Source organism: Oncorhynchus nerka, linkage group LG19 (assembly GCF_034236695.1).
Source record: "Oncorhynchus nerka isolate Pitt River linkage group LG19, Oner_Uvic_2.0, whole genome shotgun sequence".
Taxonomy (NCBI): Eukaryota; Metazoa; Chordata; class Actinopteri; order Salmoniformes; family Salmonidae; genus Oncorhynchus; species Oncorhynchus nerka.
Window position 1 is genome coordinate 16,424,705 of NC_088414.1, and position 19,815 is coordinate 16,444,519.

At 42.5% G+C, this 19,815-nt stretch overlaps 1 protein-coding gene across 1 annotated transcript in view; it reads right to left on the reverse strand.

Annotated features, from left to right (window-relative positions):
- LOC115101111 (transitional endoplasmic reticulum ATPase-like) overlaps positions 1 to 17,360 on the reverse strand; it is a 68,206-nt gene extending 50,846 nt beyond the window's left edge. The window contains exon 1 of the mRNA XM_029620321.2: positions 17,220 to 17,360. Within this exon, the coding sequence (XP_029476181.1) occupies positions 17,220 to 17,236 (17 nt within the window). The 5' untranslated portion in view covers positions 17,237 to 17,360. The remainder of the gene's footprint in view (positions 1 to 17,219) is intronic.
- Positions 17,361 to 19,815: the final 2,455 nt, after the last annotated feature.

A 19,815-nucleotide genomic window follows, 5' to 3' on the forward strand; every position in this document is an offset into this window, starting at 1 on the left:
CCCCACGCTCAGTCTCAATTCTGTGTTCCGAATAAAACAAAAACCGGGAACAGTTAGCAACGCACAACGTCTCCCTCTCCCCACCAAAGAAATGCCTCATCCTCTCCACCCGCATTGAGTAAATTACACAGTTGCCCTCGTCCAGACCACAGTAAAAGAGGGGAGAAAAATAAAATCAATAGCCCAGCCGACATATACCTCCCCCAAGGGACATAGGGAACCCCCAAAAAAACAGGGAAATAAAAGTAGGCTGAAACACTAGTAGGCCTAGGTTAGGCTATACAGCACATTCCTCTCAGTTAAAGGAAAATAAATATAAATTGGATGGCTATAATGACATATAGGGGGTGGGTCTCTGGATATCGAGCTTTGTCGTCTGACCTCCTTTAGTAATGGCATTAATCGCATTTAGTCATTGGTCTGTCTCTCATTGGCCAGGATTGTCTTTCAAAAAATGTTTTGCCTCTTTGAGAGATTTGAAGTGTCGCAAGGCTCCTTGGTGAAGAATCCTGAGCTCGTTTGGGTATTTGAATCCCCTGAAGATGCCTCGGTCAATGGAGTATTTCTTCACTTCGTCAAATTCTCGGCGCTTTCGGCGTATTCCAGCTGACAGGTCCTGGTGTAAAGAGAGTTTGGCGTTTCCCACTGTGATGGTGTTGTTTTTCGCCGCCTGTAGGACTCGTTCCTTGTCGGTGAATCTCAGGAAACGTATGGTGATTGGGCGCGGTGGTTGTCTGGCTGCTGGTGGGGGCCTCAGTGCTCGGTGAGCTCTCTCGAGTTCTATGGGCCTGTCGGTGGACAGGTGGAGCCACTCGGGAAGTTTGTCTTGCAGGTAGCGGATCAGTGGCATGTTTCCCTCTTCTTTTTTCGCCCAGATTGAATAGAACACAATTATTCCTTCGCCCCCTGTTTTCCAGGTCCTCTGTTTTCTCTTCCAGATGCTCGATTTTCTTTTTAGCATATGCTATTGTTTCCATGGCATCTGTCAATAAGTTTTCCATGGATAGGATTCGCCCCTCTGCCTCAACCATAAACGCGGGGCGCCTGGACATCTTGTTGTTGATGTCAGGCAAAGCGTTTTCCAGGATTGTCACCTTGCCCCCTATCGCACGGAGATGAGAGTTAATGGCATCTAATTTAGTGTTTAGTTCTGTACGTTGGGATCTCAACTCAGAAAGGATGTCTTCGACAGAGTGAGAGGTTGGCATTCGTTGTGCCTCGGGGGGGAGCGGGTTCTCTTGCTCCTGGCTTAATGGCGCTAGTTTTTTCTGAAGCTAGCTTCTTCTTGGAGGCTTTTTCCTTCGCTAATACTCGAGTCCGGGTAAAAATGTCACCTGTAGTGTCGCCTTTTGTAGCCGCCATGACTTTTTCTTACTAAAGCTAAATGAGTTTGAACTTGGAGTGGAGGTAAGATTAGGAATTGGAAACTACTTGTGCGGAGCTCTTAGTTCATGCGGCCATCTCGTTCAAGGGTCACGTGATCCCCCATTTTATTATGTTTTAAACTGAATGCGCTGTGAATTATGGGCCTCCTCTGACATATGTGATAGTTGGCTTCTAAATGAGTTGGAAAAAATGGGTTTGGTGTCAATTGGTATCAGAATGACATCTAATTGACTGATGGACACTGACTTGCTAGTTGACTTTTGTACATTTGCAACATGTTTAAACGGAGAGGGACCATCACCAAAATGGCATTCTGAAATCAACACAAAAAATGGCATCACCATAGTCTCCAGACTGTGCAGCGTTCAACGAGACGCCCCGCTTGACCGTACCCCGCTTGACCGTAGCTCGCTCTGAGTGCAGCGTTCTTGAAAAAGAGAAGGCCCAAAATGAAGCCTGGCCCTAAATGTCATTTGCTTTTGGGTGACAGTGAGAGAACCGTTAGGGTGAGAAGCACAATTCGACCTCAGGTACGTTCATGAGGTACTCCCGATCCGTGCAAGCCTAACCTTGACCGTGTGGCATTAACCCTTAACAGTAAATCAGTTTTTTTTTTATCTCATAGATTACAATGACATCTCTCCCCATAGGAATACATTGCCTGCACCCCTAAATTCAACCTGAAGCCTATGTGGGTTATGAATGCCGTATGAACCTGTCTTCGATGACAGTCCATCAGGACACTATGAGGTCTACTTGTGTCGATTCTAAGCTTCCTGGACCAACCGGAAGTGGTTAAAATCACCCTAAAAATGTATATCCATACCCTACCTGCAGTTTGATAGAAATAGTGCATTCAACCCTGAGTAAATCAGTCCGTTTCTATGGTAAAGACTTAAAACTCAGGATTCTGTAAAAGCATACCCCAATGAGGATATGTGTTGACTTATAGCTTCCTGTGCAAACCGGAAGTGCCATAATTGGTATCACAGGGGCTGTTTCGAAGGATTAAAAAAGTCAGATTTGTCCAAAACTTCATATGTGTGATTAGGCAAACCCCATGAACTGTAAATCAGTCATTTTTCCCATAAAAGTTCAAAGGAAAACTAAATCACACACACACAGCTTGGAAGGAGGGACACATTGGGGTGCATAGAGACATACACTGCCTGCATTAGTTAACCTTGTTGGAACTTTTAAAGAACCGTCAGACCTAGAGTTCAGAAACTTTAGAAACCGGTTCTATACCTCAGGTCGATAGTGCGTGGTGAGTTACGTGGCTCTAGAAGGTTCTCTGACCGAGAAACAGCCTCGTACATTTGCAATAACTTCAATTCATTTTTGCATCACGAAAATGACGACATTTAGAAATGTCCCAGAGTCGCAAGACTAGGTGCATTACGACCGCCTTGGCCCATATAGACGGACCCCAACGTTTCTGTCCGATTGCTCATTCAAGGACCCCGTAGCAAGGCATTGAACAAAGTGGATTTTAGCACCAATTAGGGTCTTGCTCGGGCACCAATTGACCTATCGAGACGAAACTTGGGATTCGGGGGGGTCGCCTCAACTAGGCCTACACAGAACATCAGAACTGGACCCGCAGCTAGAACGTAACTACGTGTTTACGTTTATTTTATGGTTTGAACAGAAGGCGTTGTGAATTTTGGGCCAGCTCTGAAGTATGTGATCGTTGGCTACTAAACGAGTTGGAAAAAGTGGGTTTGGTGTCAGTTTGGTGTCAGAATGATATCTAATTGACTGATGGACGGTGACTTGCTGGTGATTCTTGTCCATTTGCAATATGTTAAAACAGTGAGGTACCATCACCAAAGTGACATTCTGAAATCAACCCTAACGAGCGATGGAGAGGAACCAGAATCACTTCCCAGCCATCCCGAGTTCATCAGGCCAGTCAATTTCGCATTCCTGCAGGATTTTTATAGCATGACAAATGCACGTCCATTTGCAATATGATTCTATAGTGAAAAAAACATCACCAAATGGACATGATGAAATCAACACAACGAGTGATGGAAAGGAACAACTATCACTGCCCGGCCATCCCGAGTTCAATCAGGCCAGTCAATTTTGCATTTCTGCAGTATTTTTGAGCATGTCAAATTTCTTATGGCATTTGGCCCAAAAAATAGTGACTTTTGACTTCCTATGAAATCATATTGAAAATGGATAAAACATATGCCTTATGCGCAAGTAAAACATTTTTTTTTTTAAATATGAAAATAAAAATGGGACAAAAGTATTTTCATACAGTTCTTACACATGTGTAATTGACAAAAAAAAAAGTGGATTTTTTTTTTCACTTTTTCAAAATTTTGCTTTTGGATGTTGACTTCTGTTGCATTTGCAATATGAAAAAACCACAGTGGAGCGCACTCGCCACCTGTTGAATTTTTAAAGTGTTACAACTGGCATTTGCCATATGGCATTTGCAATCAACTTTACACGAAACGACGCCGAATTGAGTGGTATTGGACACCGTGTATATGTTTTGTCCAGTGCCAATGATTTCCCATAAATTTTTGTCCATTTCAGGGGGGTGTTCCCTTACCATTTTTAAGATCTTCCTCTGACACTGCCTGGTATAGAGGTCCTGGATGACAGGAAGCTTGGCCCCAGTGATGTACTGGGCCGTATGCACTACCCTCTGTAGTGTATGGCGGTCGGAGGCCGAGCAGTTGCCATACCATGCAGTGATGCAACCCATCAGGATGCTCTCGATGGTTCAGCTGTAAAACCTTTTGAGGATCCTAGGACCCATGCCAAATCTTTTCAGTTTCCTGAGGGGGAATAGGTTTTGTCGTGCCCTCTTCACGACTGTCTTGGTGTGCTTGGACCATGTTAGTTTGATGGTGATGTGGACACCAAGGAACTTGGCTCTCAACCTGCTCCATTATAGCTCTCAACCTGCTCCATTATAGCCCCGTTGATGATAATGGGGGCATGCTCGGTCCTCCTTTTCCTGTAGTTCACAATCATCTCCTTTGTCTTGATCACATTGAGGGGGAGGTTGTTGTCCTTGCACCACACGGTCAGGTCTCTGACCTCCTCCCTGTAGGCTGTCTCGTCGTTCTCGTGATCAGGACTACCACTGTTGTGTCATCGGCAAACTTAATGATGGTGTTGGAGTTGTGCCTGGCCGTGCAGTAATGAGTGAAGGAGAGTACAGCAGGGGACTGAGCATGCACCCCTGAGGGTGCCGATTTCCGATTGTTATGAAAACTTGAAATCGGCCCTAATTAAAAATCGGCCATTCCGATTAATCGGTAGACCTCTAGTTGTTACCTACCCTTACCACCTGGGGATGGACCATCATGAAGTCTAGGATCCAGTTGCAGAGGGAGGTGTTTAGTGCCAGGGTCCTTAGTGCCTTCAAAGCTCATCACTAAGCTATGGTGTTGAACACTAAGCTGTAGTCAATGAATAGCATTCTCACATAGGTGTTCCTTTTGTTCAGGTGGGAAAGGGCAGTGTGGAGTGCAATAGAGATTGCGTCATCTGTGGATCTGTTGGTGCAGTATGCAAATTGGAGTGGGTCTAGGGTTTCTGGGATAATGGTGATGTGAGCCATGACCAGCTTTTCAAAACATTTCATGGCTACAGACATGAGGGCTACCGGTCGGTAGTCATTTAGGCAGGTTACCTTAGTGTTCTTGGGCACAGAGACTATGGTTTTCTGCTTAAAACATTACAGACTCGGACAGAGAGAGGTTGAAAAAGTCAGTGAAGAGACTTGTCAGTTGGTCAGCGCGTGCCGCAGTACATGTCCTGGTAATCCGTCTGGCCCAGCGGCCTTGTGAATGTTGACCTGTTTAAAAGGTCTTACTCACATTGACTACTAAAAGCGTGATCACACAGTTGTCTGGAACAGCTGATGCTCTCATGCATGTTTCAGTGTTACTTGCCAAGAAGTGAGCATAGAAGTTGTTTAGCTCGTCTGGTAGGATCGTGTCACTGGGCAGCCCTTGGCTGTGCTTCCCTTTGTAGTCTGTAACAGTTTGCAAGCCCTGCCACATCCGATGAGCATCGGAGCCAGTGTAGTAAGATTCAATGGTAGCACAGACTGGAATATGTTTTGGGAATCATCCAATATCAATGTCATTGAGGAGTACACCACATCAGTCACCGGCTTCATTAATAAGTGTATCAATGACGTCGTCCCCATAGCGACCATCATACATATTCCAACCAGAAGCAATGGAATACAAGTAACACTCGCACTGAGCTAAAGGCTAGAGCTGCCGCTTTTAAGGAGAAGACAATAATAAGAAATCCAGCTACGCCCTCCGACGATCCAACAAACAGGCAAAGCATCGATACAGGACTAAGATCGAACACTACTACACTGGCTCTGATGCTCGTCAGATGTGTCAAGGCTTGCAAATGATCTCGGATTACAAAAGGAAAATCCAGCCGCGAGCTTCCCAGTGACGCACACCTACCAGATGATAAATGCCTTTTATGCTCACTTCAAGCAGCACCACTGAACCATGCTTGAGAGTAGGGTTGCAAAGGGTTGGAAACTTTCCGGTAAATTTCCAGAAATATTCCATGAAGATGTGCTCTGGAATTTGGTGCATTTTTCTTAAATTTATCAAAAAAAAAAAAGTTAGCTTACAACATTGAACCTTTTTTGTGGGATACACAAGGCAATTTGAGGTCGTGGCATATTTTGGTTAAACTATCCCCAATTCAATGAAATTGCAACCCTCTGCATGCACAGTGCATTCTGCCATCACAGCTGATTCTCGAGATCTTGCACACTAATGAGATGCTATTGAGCCCACACTACTACACTGCCAAAACCAAGTAATACATGCTTTCTGATAAGTTTTAATTACAATACTGGGTGGGGTGAATATATTTTGTGACATACATGATTTTTTGTTAACTAGCAAATAGTAGCCTACAGCAAAGTGTGATTAAATCATTTCTAACTTGTTAACAATTTTTGCTAGTTAGTTTTTGCTACCATGTGGGTTTTAGCTTGCTGCTAACTGAGGAGTGTTAATTCACCTGTTTCCACATGTTTAATATTAAAACATGGGGCGGCAGGGTAGCCTAGTGGTTAGAGTGTTGGACTAGTAACCGAAAGGTTGCAAGTTCAAATCCCAGAGCTGACAAGGTACAAATCTGTCGTTCTGCCCCTGAACAGGCAGTTAACCCACTGTTCCTAGGCCGTCATTGAAAATAAGAATTTGTTCTTAACTGACTTGCCTAGTTAAATAAAGGTAAAATAAAAATCTTACAAAGAAGGTGTTTAATCTAACTGCTTAACTATTTATCTGTACAAGAAATTGTATTTTGTTTCTTTTACTCATTTTTTTCTAATCTTTACAGGAAAATGCCACGGGCACTATCTGATGTGTGGAGACATTTCGCTGCAGCTAATGTAGAAGGAAAAGCTGTGTACATTTGCAAATACTGTGCCAAATCATGTGGAGAATGCAACAAAGATGCAGAATAATCTGGCCATGTCCATAGAGTTCCCTCAGCGCTCACAACAAGCAACCTGACAAAAAGGGTGAAAATGATGAATCAGACACCTTATTGATAGCAACAGCTCCTGGTCCTCCTAGAATCAGAAGTCTTTATGACTCAATGAAGGAACATAGTCAGAGAAATGCTGATGAATGTCTTGCTCGAGCTGTGTATGCAACTGGTTCACCTCTGATGCTCACAGGCAATGTGTATTGGAAGAGATTTCTGAATGTTCCTCGCCCAGCATACACCCCTCCAACCAGACATGCTTTATCTACAAATTTGCTAGATGCAGAGTTCAAGTGAAGGTCAAGCAAATCATAGAGAAAGCAGGTCATTGCCTATCGAATATACAGTGTCTAGGGAGCTCTCACTAGAAGTCAGTCTTTAGAACCTTGTTTGATGCTTCTACTGTGAAGGAGGGGGGAATGAGAGCTGATTGAGTCACGAGTCTGGCAGAGTGCCATGAGCTGATCATGCGCGCTCACGTGAGAGTTAGCTGCGTTCCATCGCATTTCTGCAAACAAAGGAATTCTCCGGTTGAAACATTATTGAAGATTTATGTTAAAAACATCCTAAAGATTGATTCTATAGTTCGTTTGACATGTTTCTACGAACTGTAATATGACTTTTCGTCTGAACTTTCGCCTGGATTTACCCGCATGTCGTGAGTTTGGATTGGGTACTAAACGCACAAACAAAAAGGAGTTATTTGGACATAAATTATGGACTTTATCAAACATTTATTGTGGAACTGGGATTCCTGGGGGTGCATTGTGATGAAGATCAAAGGTAAGTGAATATTTATAATGCCATTTCTGACTTCTGTTGACTCCACAACATGGCGGATATCTGTATGGCTTGTTTTGTTGTCGGAGTGCTGTACTCAGATTATTGCATGGTGTGCTTTTTCGGTACAGCTTTTTTTAAATCTGACACAGCGGTTGCTTTAAGGAGAAGTGGATCTAAAATTCCATGCATAACACTTGTATCTTTTAGCAATGTTTATTATGAGTATTTCTGTAAATTTGATGTGGCTCTCTGCAAAATCACCGGATATTTTGGAACTACTGAAAATAACGCGCCAATGTAAACAGATTTTTTGATATAAATATGAACTTTATCGAACAAAACATACATGTATTGTGTAACATGAAGTCCTATGAGTGTCATCTGATGAAGATCAAAGAAAAGGTGTTAATTTTCTCTCCGTTTGTGCTTTTTGTGACTCTTCTCTTTGGCTGGAAAAATGGTTGTGTTTTTCTGTGACTAGGTACTGACCTAACATTATCTTTTGGTGTGCTTTCGTCATAAAGCCTTTTTGAAATCGGACACTGTGGATAGATTTACAACAAGTTTATCTTTAAAATGGTGTAAAATACTTGAATGTTTGAGGAATTTTAATTATGGGATTTCTGTTATGTTGAATTTGGCACCCTGCAATTTCCTTGGCTGTTGTCGAGGTGGGACGCTTGTGTCCCGAATATCCCAGAGGGGTTAACAAACTATAGTTTTGGCAAGTCGGTTAGGACATCTACTTTGTGCATGACACAAGTAATTTTTCGAACAATTGTTTACACACTTTTTGGAGAAATGTCCTCTGTTCTGATGAAACAAAAATAGAACCGTTTGGCCATAAGGACCATCATTATGTTTGGAGGAAAAAGGGGGATGCTTGCAAGCTGAAGAACCCCATCCAAACCGTGAAGCACGGGGGTGGCAGCATCATGTTGTGGGGGTGCTTTGCTGCAGGAGGGACTGGAGCAGTTCACAAAATAGATGGCATTATGAGGTAGGAAAATTATGTGGATTTATTGAAGCAACATCTCAAGACATCAGTCAGGAAGTTAAAGCTTGGTCGCAAATGGGTCTTCCAAATGGAAAATGACCCCAAGCATACTTCCAAAGTTGTGGCAAAATGGCTTCAGGACAACAAAGTCAAGGTATTGGAGTGACCATCACAAAGCCCTGACCTCAATCCAATAGATTGTGGGCAGAACTGAAAAAGCGGGTGTGAGCAAGGAGGCCTACAAACCTGACTCAGTTACATCAGCTCTGTCAGGAGGAATGGGACAAAATTCACCCAACTTATTGTGGGAAGCTTGTGGAAGGCTACCTGAAGCGTTTGACCCAGGTTAAGCAATTTAAAGGCAATGCTAACTAATGCTAATTGAGTGTATGTAAACTTCTGACCCACTGGGAATGTGATTAAAGAAATAAAAGCTTAAATAAAATCACTCTACTATTATTCTGACATTTCACATTCTTAAAATAAAGTGGTGATCCTAACTGACCTAAGACAGTGAATTTGTACTAGGATTAAATATCAGGAATTGTGATAAACAGAGTTTAAATGTATTTGGTTAAGGTGTATGTAAACTTCTGACTTCAACTGTATGTGAGGGGCATCAAATTATAGCAGCAATCTACCTCACCAAGCAAAGTGAGAAGAATAAGAGTACCACATTGAAGCTGTCCAGCAACACCCGTTGGGGTGGTGTTGTCATCATGTTTGACAGTCTCCTGGAGGGGAAGGAGTCTCTCCAAGAAATGGCCATTTCAGTCTGCCAATATGGACAGCCCCATCAAGAGGATCCTCCTGGATTATGTATTTTGGGAGAGAGTGGTAAGCAGCCAGAAACTCCTTACACCTATAGCAGTAGCCATTGCCACTGATTGAGGGAGACAATGCCATCCTGTCTGATGTTCAGACTGCTTACAGATGTAAGAGAAGAAATCCATACTGCCCTGCCCACTTCACTGTCACTCCAAGCAGAGGAAAAACATGAAAAACATGAAGACTTCTGCCTGAAGACCACACACGCCGCAGCATACATGTTGGACCCCAGGTATGCTGGCAAGAGCATCCTGTCTGGTCCAGAGATCAACAAGGTCTAGTGTCATCACTACCGTGTTTCGCCACCTTGGCCTGGATGAGGGCAAGGTTCTTGGCAGTCTGGCGAAGTACACTTCCAAGGAAGGGCTTTGGGATGGAGATGCAATATGGCAGTCGTACCAACACATCTCAACAGCCACCTGGTGGAAGGGACTTTGTGCATTGAAGGCTCTTTCCCCTGTTGCCTCCGTAATCCTCCAAATCCCACCAACATTAGCTGCCTCAGAGCGCAACTGGTCCTTGTTTGGGAACACACACACCAGAGCATGCAACAGGCTGACCAATACAAGGGTTGAAGAATTGGTGGCCATCCGGGCGAATTTTACGCTTTTTGAGCCTGACAACGAGCCATCCTCAACAAGGTTGGAAAGTGACAGTGAAGATGAAGCCTCAGAGTCTGATGTTCAAGGGGTGGACATTGAGGAGGTCCAGGGAGAAGACATGGAACCCTGAGAGGAAGACAACTAAAGCTTCATTTTACAGATGTATGTTGAAAACATTTTTTGGGGAGATGTGATGGATCATTGAGGATCATTCAATATTCCCTTTATTTTGTTGTTCAGTGAAACCATCCCATGTGAAGTCAACTCATTTAATTAAAGTTCAATTCGTAACTAAATTGTTTTTTTTATTTCTATTGGAAGGATTTAATCATTTGCAATTATGTCTACTTATGATAAGTAGAAAGGTTTAGGTTTCTGTCTCCATATGATATGGTAAATATATCCAATGCAAAAAACATCTTTTAAAAGGTAATAATATTAATTTGCATAATATTTCAGTTAATTCCCACAGAAAGTTTCCACCTCTGAATATTCCCCAAAATGTGCAAACCTACGTGAGAGCTCCAGCTGTTCTGGACAACTGTGTGATAACACTCTCCGTAGCCGAGGTTAACATTAACAAGGTCGTGGGCCAGACAGATTAACAGGACGCGTACTCCGAGCATGCACTGACCAGCTGGCAAGTGTCTTCACTGACATTTTCAACCACTCTCTGACCAAGTCTGCAATACCTACATGTTTCAAGCAGACCACCACAGTCACTGTGCCCAAGTACGCCTAGGTAACCTGTCTAGATGACGGACTCGTAGCACTCTATAGCCATGAATCACCTTGAAAGACTGGTCATGGCTCACATCAACACCATCATTCCATACACCCTGGACCCACTAATTCACATACCGCCCCAACAGATCCAGGGAGGATGCAATCTCTATTGCACTCCACGCTGCCCTTTCCCACTCGGACAAAAGGAACACCAACGTGAGAATGCTCTTCATTGACTACACCTCAGCATTCAAACCATAGTTCTCTCCAAGTTCATCAAGCTAAGGACCCCAGGACTGAACATCTCCCTCTGCAACTGGATTCTGGACTTATAGATATAAGAAAGATCAGGAAAGTTTATATTTTTTTAACCCCTTATTTTTGGCACTAAACAGTCTCCATATATACAGTAGTTCCATTTATTTTTTGACCTGTACTCGTGGACCTTATGACAAGTCTTGTGAGCAAAACATGTTCGTGAGAGTCGCATTAGTGTGTAGCCCAAACTGTTCTGATGCTACAGACAGAAGTTGGCAGATCGGCTGTACCAACTTCAGACGAGATCCAAGATGCTTGTGGGGGTTGTAAAGCAAAACGGAGAACACCAGTGTGTTCACGAGAGTTTCGTCTTTCCATAGAGGGGTCATAATAGTTTGAAGGCCAAACTGACAAAGACTGCTCTAGTTCTTTCACGGCAGATGTGGAAGTGCGACAGATATACACTGAACAAAAATATAAATGCAACAATTTCAAATATTTGACTGAGTTACAGTTCATATAAGGAAATCAGTCAATTGAAATAAATTCATATGGCCCTAGTCTATGGATTTCACATGACTGGGAAAACAGATATGTATCAGTTGTTCACAGACACCTTAAAAAAAAGACAGGGGCGTGGATTTTAAAAAAAGGCAGCATCTGGTGTGATTACCTTTTGCCTCATGCAGCGCGACAGATATCCTTCGCATAGTCTCTCCACTAAGCCCACACAACGCCATACACACTAGAGGTCGACCGATTATGGTTTTTCAATGCCGATACCGATTATTGGAGGGCCAAAAAAAAGCCGATACAGATTCATCGACCGATTTAAAAAGAAAAATGTATTTGTAATAATGACAATTACAACAATACTGAATGAACACTTATTTTAACTTAATACATCAACAAAAATCTACTTAGCCTCAAATATATAATGAAACATGTTCAATTTGGTTTAAATAATGCAAAAACAAAGTGTTGGAGAAGAAAGTAAAAGTGCAATATGTGCCATGTAAAAAAGCTAACGTTTAAGTTCCTTGCTCAGAACATATGAAAGCTGGTGGTTCATTTTAACATGAGAATTTAATATTCCAAGGTAAGAGGTTTTAGGTTGTAGTTAATATAGTGTTTATAGGACTATTTCTCTCTATACCATTTGTATTTCATATACCTTTGACTATTGGATGTTCTTATAGGCACTTTAGTATTGCCAGTGTAACAGTATAGCTTCCGTCCCTCTCCTCGCCCCTACCTGGGCTTGAACCAGGAACACATCGACAACAGCCACCCTCGAAGCAGCGTTACCCATCGCTCCACAAAAGCCGCGGCCCTTGTAGAGCAAGGGGAACAACCACTCCAAGTCTCAGAGCGAGTGACGTTTGAAACGCTATTAGCTAGCCATTTCACATCGGTTACATAAGCCTAATCTCGGGAGTTGATAGGCTTGAAGTCATAAACAGCTCAATGCTGGAAGCACAGCGACGAGCTGCTGGCAAAACACACGAAAGTACTGTTTGAATGAATGCTTACGAGCCTGCTGGTGCCTACCATCGCTCAGTCAGACAGCTCTATCAAATCATAGACCTTTGGTCATTAATATGGTCGAATCCGGGAATTATCATTTCGAAAACAAAACATTTATTATTTCAGTGAAATATGGAACCGTTCCGTATTTTATCTAACGGGTAGCATCCCTAAGTCTAAATATTGCTGTTACATTGTACAACCTTCAATGTAATGTCATAATTACATAACATTCTGGCAAATTAGTTCGCAATGAGCCAGGCGACCCAAACTGTTGCATATACCCTGACTCTGCGTGCAATAAACGCAAGAGAAGTGACACAATTTCACCTGGTTAATATTGCCTGCTAACCTGGATTTCTTTTAGCTAAATATGCAGCTTTAAAATATATATACTTCTGTGTATTGATTTTAAGAAAGGAATTGGTGTTTATGGTCGTGATGGTCGTGATACGATTGTGCTTTTTTCGCAAATGCGCTTTTGTTAAATCATCCCCCGTTTGGCAAAGTTGGCTGTCTTTGTTAGGAAGAAATAGTCTTCACAGTTCGCAACGAGCCAGGCGGCCCAAACTACTGCAAGAGAAGTGACACAATTTACCTAGTTAAAAGAAATTCATGTTAGCAGGCAATATTGACTAAATATGCAGGTTTAAAAATATATACTTGTGTATTGATTTTAAGAAAGGCATTGATGTTTATGGTTAGGTACACGTTGGAGCACCGACAGTCCTTTTTCGCGAATGCGCACCGATTATATGCAATGCAGGACACGCTAGATAAACTAGTAATATCATCAACCATGTCTAGTTACTAAGTGATTATGATTGATTGATTGTTTTTATAAGTTTAATGCTAGCTAGCAACTTACCTTGGCTTCTTACTGCATTCACGTAACAGGCAGGCTCCTCGTGGAGTGCAATGAGAGGCAGGTGGTTAGAGCGTTGGACTAGTTAACTGTAAGGTTGCAAGATTGAATCCCCAAGCTGACAAGGTAAAAATCTGTCGTTCTGCCCCTGAACAAGGCAGTTAACCCACCGTTCCTAGGCCGTCATTGAAAATAAGAATGTGTTCTTAACTGATTTGCTTTATAAAGGTGTAAAACATTTTAAAATAAAAACGTTTTATTTTTATAATCGGCCAAATCGGTGTCCAAAAAGACCTCTAATACACACAGTCTGCCATCTGCCCGGTACAGTTGAAACCGGGATTCATCCATGAAGTGCACACTTCTCCAGCATGCCAGTGGCCATCTAAGGTGTGTATTTGCCCACTGAAGTTGGTTACAACGCCGAGCTCCAGTGAGGACGACGAGCACGCAGACAAGCTTCTCTGAGAAGGTTTCTGACAGTTTGTGCAGAAATTCTTCGGTTGTGCAAACCCACAGTTTCATCAGCTGTCTGGTTGGCTCTTCTCAGACCATCCCGCAGGTAAAGAAGCTGGCTGTGAAGGTCCTGGGTTGGCATGGTTACACGTGGTCTGCAGTTGTGAGGCTGGTTGGACATACTACCAAATTCTCTAAAATTATGTTGAAGGTGGCTTATGGTAGAGAAAAAAAATTCTCTGGCAACAGCCCTGGTGGACATTCCTGCAGTCAACATGCCAATTGCATGCTCCCTCAAAAGTTGACATCTGTGGCATTCTGTTGTGTGACAAAACTGCACATTTTATTGTGGCCTTCTATTGTCCCCAGCACAAGATGCACCTGTGTAATGATCATGCTGTTTAATCAGCTTCTTGATATGCCACAGCTGTCAGGTGAATGGATTATCTTGACAAAGGAGAAATGCTCACTATATAAACAAATTTGTGCACAACATTTGAGAGAAATAAGCTTTTCTTGCATATGGACAATTTCAGCTCATGAAACCAACACTTCAAATGCTGCATTTATATTTTTGTTCAGTATAGGACAGACACTTTGTGGGGGGGGACTTACTATCGGTTGTTCCATGTAGTGAATCTGTTATTCAATGCGTTTGTATTGGCTAATAGCAATAAGGCCCCAAATAATATATCAAATTATTTTTTTATATATTTTGGGGGATACTTCAAGGGGTCTTAAAATTCTAAAGCAAATAGCAAACTGATCCTTGGTAGGACCTTCTTAAAACAATTCCATATATCTTAGTTGTTAATATGGCCACCCTACCTTAAATTAGTGGGCTTAATGTAATTATGTATTCCGTACTGCATTATTTGTATATTAAGTGCATAATTAGCATATTCTGCTTTTATTCTAATCACCTGTGTTCTACATCAGCCCTGAATATGTCATACTAATATGACCACCCTATCTTTAGATATTGGACAAAAAAGATTTCCAACGAAAATTATTTACCAGTCTGCGACCTTTTTCAATCACATGAAAATAAGAATCTGAGCAATGGTAAGTCCTATCCTCATGAAATAAAGTGGTCTGTGTTTCTGAGAAGCTGCTATACAACATTAAATACATGGAATAAGTATAACACCAGAACCAATGTTTAATTTTGACCCTAATACCCAACAATTAACATTTTACCCATTGGTCAAAAGATGCGTTTTTGATTGTGCCATCATTTTAATCAACCGTCTCGTTGGGTTAAAAGTGGTCTGTGTGTTAAATGTGTGCCTACTGACTAGAGACAGAAACTTAGAATAGCTATTATGGGGCAGTTGCTTTTAGTTTCTTATTATACAGTAGTGAAACTAGCTACTAGAATGAGCAGCAATTGTATTTTTGTGGGTTTTGAAACGACATCTGCCACACGTTTAGATAGATAGCAGAGTTAACGTGCTTGCTAAAAGGAGAGGAGAGTAATTAGCAAAGATTTTTTTAAAACTAACCCAAGATAGCCTGTCATTTCCACTTGGAGAAAATTGATTGAACAAGCAAGGAGGTGGGCAGAATCCTATTGGTGAGTTCTAGCATGTATTTGCATATTTCCATAAGAGAACACCTACTCTGAAGAAAAACGTTTTTTATTTAACTAGGCAAGTCAGTTAAGAACAAATTCTTATTTACAATGACGGCCTACCCTGGCCAAACCCTAAAGACGCTGGGCCAATTGTGCGCCGCCCTATCGGACTCCCAACCACGGCCAGTTGTGATACGGCCTGGAATCGAACCAGGGTCTGTTCTGACGCCTCTAGCACTGAGATGCAGTGCCTTAGACCGCTGCACCACTTGGGAGCCCAATGTGCACATGTTCAATAATTCAAATTTGTCCTTGCACTCCTAAACAACTACATTTTTTGAAACTTTGGCAAAGGGTAAGGTCTACCAAACTTAGTCCACTTTGTAACAAATTGCAGTTTTGGGAACAGAAAACTGTATTGAGATCAAATGCTTCATCAATGAGAAAATGTGCAGAATGTCTGCTAAAATCCATTTTCTACCACTGCTGGCCACTGGGCTTCCTCTCGGCACCATATTTGGTGGTGAGTGGAAATGCCAACCAGATTTATACATCCAGTGTAACATCTGGCTCACTGTTCTGCGGTATTAGGTAGCACACATAAGATGTGCATTCCTTTTGAAAGAAGCTAGCTAGGGTCGAGACTCGGAAGAAAGGGAGTAATCCCCTTTGTAATGTTTACTGTACGAAATAATGTAATAATGTAATGTTTACTGTTTTGCTAAATGCTAGCATCAGCTTCAGTAGCCCAAAGACCAGCAGATGGTGATATTGAGTCGTTTCATCTTACAGTCCAAACGCATTGTATGCAGCAGGCAATCCACACCTAACGTTATCCCCGTAGACCAGAACATACTTAAAACGTTCTCCATTGAGGCTGCAAATTATAGATTTCCTCCTGATTGACGGGCTCAACATCAGAAAGTAGTATTAGCCACTCTAGCATGGTGGTGAAAAATGGTGTTTCATAAATGAAGTATGCATATTTTTCCCACCATTAATAAATACTGTATAGTTAAGGGGAAAGCTAAGGAGACGCCTTCGCTGCCTGTATGGAGAATGTTTTATGTATAAACAGGTCCACGGTGATAGGAGTGTAATTGCCAGCTGCATGCAATGCGTTTGGACGGTAAAATGAAACGACTCAATATCGGCATCTGCCGGACTCTGGGTACATGCCCCCATATGACACAGCATGAAAAACTACGAGAGCGAAGGTGGTCAGTCATTCGCTCAATTTAACAGACTACTATAACTTTTGCTGGTACAAGCATCACTTAGCAAATTTTAGCTACAACATGACAAGCAGTCTTCCTATTTACGTCGCTGTCAGTTAACCAGCTTTGCCAGCTACGTAGTTAGTTAAATCTGGTTGACAGATGCAGAGATGGCAAACTGGTATTTATAACTGAAATTAGCTATGCGTTTAACTAGCCGGCACTGACACATGGGCATGGCATAATCTAGCTGCTAACTAGATAACTAGCTATGTGGAAACGTAGAATTTGCATGTGTTCAAATATTACTACGTCCATAGAACACATACCGATATTAGCTAGTTGGGCACGTTCGTTAGCAACAACAAAGTTAGCCAGCAGTATCTAGCCAATTTACCTAGGTTTTAGCTAACAAAGCAAACGTTATTTCTTGATAACGCTAACTGTGTCCTTCAAAAAAGCAAATTAGATAGCGATGGCAACTTACTCTCCTCCTGAAGCCATGGTGTTCCGCTTGGTATGTTCAACGAATAAATGATGGTTTCTTTATAGTTTGTAACCTCGTATGTGTATTTTCCTGTCCAGTGAGTGCAACGCCGACAGTTTGATTTGATAGGTGACTGATGCAGTAAACAGACAGCGGAGCGGATTCTCGATTCAATAGAGCCAATCAGAATAAAACGTTCTTTGTCATGTTCTACCTAGTAACAATACCCCATAGGCCATATGTCTTAACGTTGTTTTTCCCCGTGACAAAACGTTTCATTCTATGTACTATTACCACCAAATTAACGAAAGGTGTAACATTAATCAGAGCTGTCTTTGTTATTATTTTACAATTCATAGTCCTTTGTTGTTAAAAAGAGCTGTAGAAATGCTGAGAAAAAGCACTGTTGTCACCAATGAAATGACCTTGTAGGCAAGTCTATGGTTGTCACCCCTAGAAACTAGGTCACCCAGTCATAAAATTGGTCCCTGAATGTCAGACATCTGCTGCAGGGACAGCAAGATGGTTCAGAATCCTGACGAGACTTCATAGTTTGTTGATAATGCTTTATGATTGTGACGCATAACTGAGGCATAGACTCTTACTAAAACCATAATATATGGCTATCCATCATTGATGTCAGTGAGATAATCTGCCTTTTGCAGTCAGTAAAAAGTGACCACTAGTCTTTTTTGGTCAGCTCATTTGAATAAGCTTTTACTGGAATCTCTTGGTATGTGGCTCTCCCTAAATTGAATGCACTGATTGTAACTCACTTTGGATACAGTAAGTGTGTCTACTAAATTCTATAGTTTGGGTCGCACAAATGACTTAAGTAAGAAGGTGATGTTATCTAAAACAATAATCTGATTCCATTTTTATTTTATTTCTCCTTTATTTAACCAGGTAGGTTAATTGAGAACAAGTTCTCATTTACAACTGCGACCTGGCCAAGATAAAGCAAAGCAGTTCGACACATACAACAACACAGAGTTACACATGGAATAAACAAACATATAGTAAATATTACAGTAGAAAATACTACATACAGTGTGTGCAAATGAGGTAGGATTAGGGAGGTAAGGCAATAAATAGGCCATGGTGGCGAAGTAATTACAATATAGCAATTAAACACTGGAATGGTAGATGTGCAGAAGATGAATGTGCAAGTAGAGATACTGGGGTGCAAAGCAGCAAGATAAATAAATAAATACAGTATGGGGATGAGGAAGTTGGATGGGTTATTTACAGATGGGCTATGTATTGCGTCAGATGGAAATATTGACGAATACGCTGATTCGGTGTGCGAGTTCATTAGAACGTGCGTCGAAGATGTCGTTCCCATAGCAACGATAAAAACATTCCCAAACCAGAAACCGTGGATTGATGGCAGCATTCGCGTGAAACTGAAAGCGCGAACCACTGCTTTTAATCAGGGCAAGGTGTCTGGTAATATGTCCGAATATAAACAATGCAGCTATTCCCTCCGCAAGGCTATTAAACAAGCTAAGCGTCAGTACAGAGACAAAGTGGAATCTCAATTCAATGGCTCAGACACAAGAGGCATGTGGCAGGGTCTACAGTCAATCACGGACTACAAGAAGAAACCCAGCCCAGTCACGGACCAGGATGTCTTGCTCCCAGGCAGACTAAATCACTTTTTTGCCCGCTTTGAGGACAATACAGTGCCACTGACACTGCCTGCAACGAAAACATGCAGTCTCTCCTTCACTGCAGCCGAGGTGAGTAAGACATTTAAACGTGTTAACCCTCGCAAGGCTGCAGGCCCAGACGGCATCCCCAGCCGCGCCCTCAGAGCATGCGCAGACCAGCTGGCCGGTGTGTTTACGGACATATTCAATCAATCCCTATACCAGTCTGCTGTTCCCACATGCTTCAAGAGGGCCACCATTGTTCCTGTTCCCAAGAAAGCTAAGGTAACTGAGCTAAACGACTACCGCCCGTAGCACTCACTTCCGTCATCATGAAGTGCTTTGAGAGACTAGTCAAGGACCATATCACCTCCACCCTACCTGACACCCTAGACCCACTCCAATTTGCTTACCGCCCAAATAGGTCCACAGACGATGCAATCTCAACCACACTGCACACTGCCCTAACCCACCTGGACAAGAGGAATACCTATGTGAGAATGCTGTTCATCGACTACAGCTCGGCATTCAATACCATAGTACCCTCCAAGCTCGTCATCAAGCTCGAGACCCTGGGTCTCGACCCCGCCCTGTGCAACTGGGTACTGGACTTCCTGACGGGCCGCCCACAGGTGGTGAGGGTAGGCAACAACATCTCCTCCCCGCTGATCCTCAACACGGGGCCCCACAAGGGTGCGTTCTGAGCCCTCTCCTGTACTCCCTGTTCACCCACGACTGCGTGGCCATGCACGCCTCCAACTCAATCATCAAGTTTGCGGACGACACAACAGTGGTAGGCTTGATTACCAACAACGACGAGACGGCCTACAGGGAGGAGGTGAGGGCCCTCGGAGTGTGGTGTCAGGAAAATAACCTCACACTCAACGTCAACAAAACTAAGGAGATGATTGTGGACTTCAGGAAACAGCAGAGGGAACACCCCC